This window comes from Eurypyga helias, unplaced genomic scaffold, assembly GCF_000690775.1.
Source record: "Eurypyga helias isolate BGI_N326 unplaced genomic scaffold, ASM69077v1 scaffold43786, whole genome shotgun sequence".
NCBI classification, from domain to species: domain Eukaryota; kingdom Metazoa; phylum Chordata; class Aves; order Eurypygiformes; family Eurypygidae; genus Eurypyga; species Eurypyga helias.
In genome coordinates, this window is record NW_010259316.1 from 5,057 (window position 1) to 6,157 (window position 1,101).

General features: G+C 53.2%; 1 protein-coding gene across 1 annotated transcript in view; it reads left to right on the forward strand.

The window, feature by feature from the left end:
* The window catches only part of HNRNPH3 (heterogeneous nuclear ribonucleoprotein H3 (2H9)), a 5,585-nt gene extending 4,512 nt beyond the window's left edge, over positions 1 to 1,073 (forward strand). Inside the window, exons 6-8 of the mRNA XM_010154633.1 lie at positions 386 to 521; positions 786 to 866; positions 952 to 1,073. Of these exons, the coding sequence (XP_010152935.1) occupies positions 386 to 521; positions 786 to 866; positions 952 to 1,073 (339 nt within the window). The remainder of the gene's footprint in view (positions 1 to 385; positions 522 to 785; positions 867 to 951) is intronic.
* The last annotated feature ends 28 nt before the right edge of the window (positions 1,074 to 1,101 follow it).

A 1,101-nucleotide genomic window follows, 5' to 3' on the forward strand; every position in this document is an offset into this window, starting at 1 on the left:
CTGTGTGTCCCCTGCGCTGCCTGTAGTGAGACCGCGAGAGCTGGGAACGCAGCTGCAGGGTCAGAAGGGGAGAAAGACCTTGAATTCAGTGCAGACATTCCCCAGTGCCAGCTGAGACCTGATCAGTGCTGCTCCCTGCATCCAGGAACAGCTTCCTAGCAGCCACGGTAAGGAGTTAACTCTATCCTGGCTGAATCCAGCACAGATGTATAGGTTGACCTAACGCTGACGGTCTGCTATGGCTGCCATACTTGGGAAATGAGTAATTAAATGTCTGCGGTAGGATGAGATGAGGTTAATGCAGTGCTCCACTGACCGCCGGAATGGAAAAAGGGACCTGGCTCGAGGTCTCCATTAACGTGACTTTCTTTGTTGTTGTTCTTAGTTTTTCTCACCGCTGAATCCTATAAGAGTTCACATTGATATTGGGGCAGACGGAAGAGCCACAGGAGAGGCAGACGTGGAATTCGTAACACATGAGGACGCAGTAGCTGCCATGTCTAAGGATAAAAATCACATGCGTGAGTGTCAAGTTCCCCTGGCGCTTTCCTTGACCAGGCTTTAGTGGGCTGTAGGAGGGCGAACTGAGCTTAAGGGTTTGAACCGCACGTAGCTGCAGCTGCTGTGCCGTAAATGTACCGACCGTGAGGCTTTCTGCCATTGATGGCGTTTCAGACGCGCTTTTTGTGAGCTTCGGACTGTCGCTCGTGAGGTGGGGTGGTTTGGGCTCTCTGCGTCTGGTGTCGGGAGCGACGCACCAAGGAAGGCTTTTCTGTTCCCTACAGAGCATCGGTATATTGAGCTGTTCCTGAATTCAACTGCTGGAGGTGGTTCTGGAATGGGAGGCTACGGCAGAGATGGCATGGGTACGCATGGATTCCGGGGGTAGCGGGTGTGTTGCCATGCCTGACTGAGTACCAGGCTCCTAACCATGTGCTTCCTGCTTTTCAGATCAAGGCTATGGCTCTGTGGGTAGAATGGGAATGGGTAGCAATTACAGCGGCGGCTACGGAACCCCCGATGGCTTGGGTGGCTATAGTAAGTGTCCAAGTTGTGGCTTCAGTGTACTTTGAAAACGTGTGTGCGTTGGGCGGGGGGCAG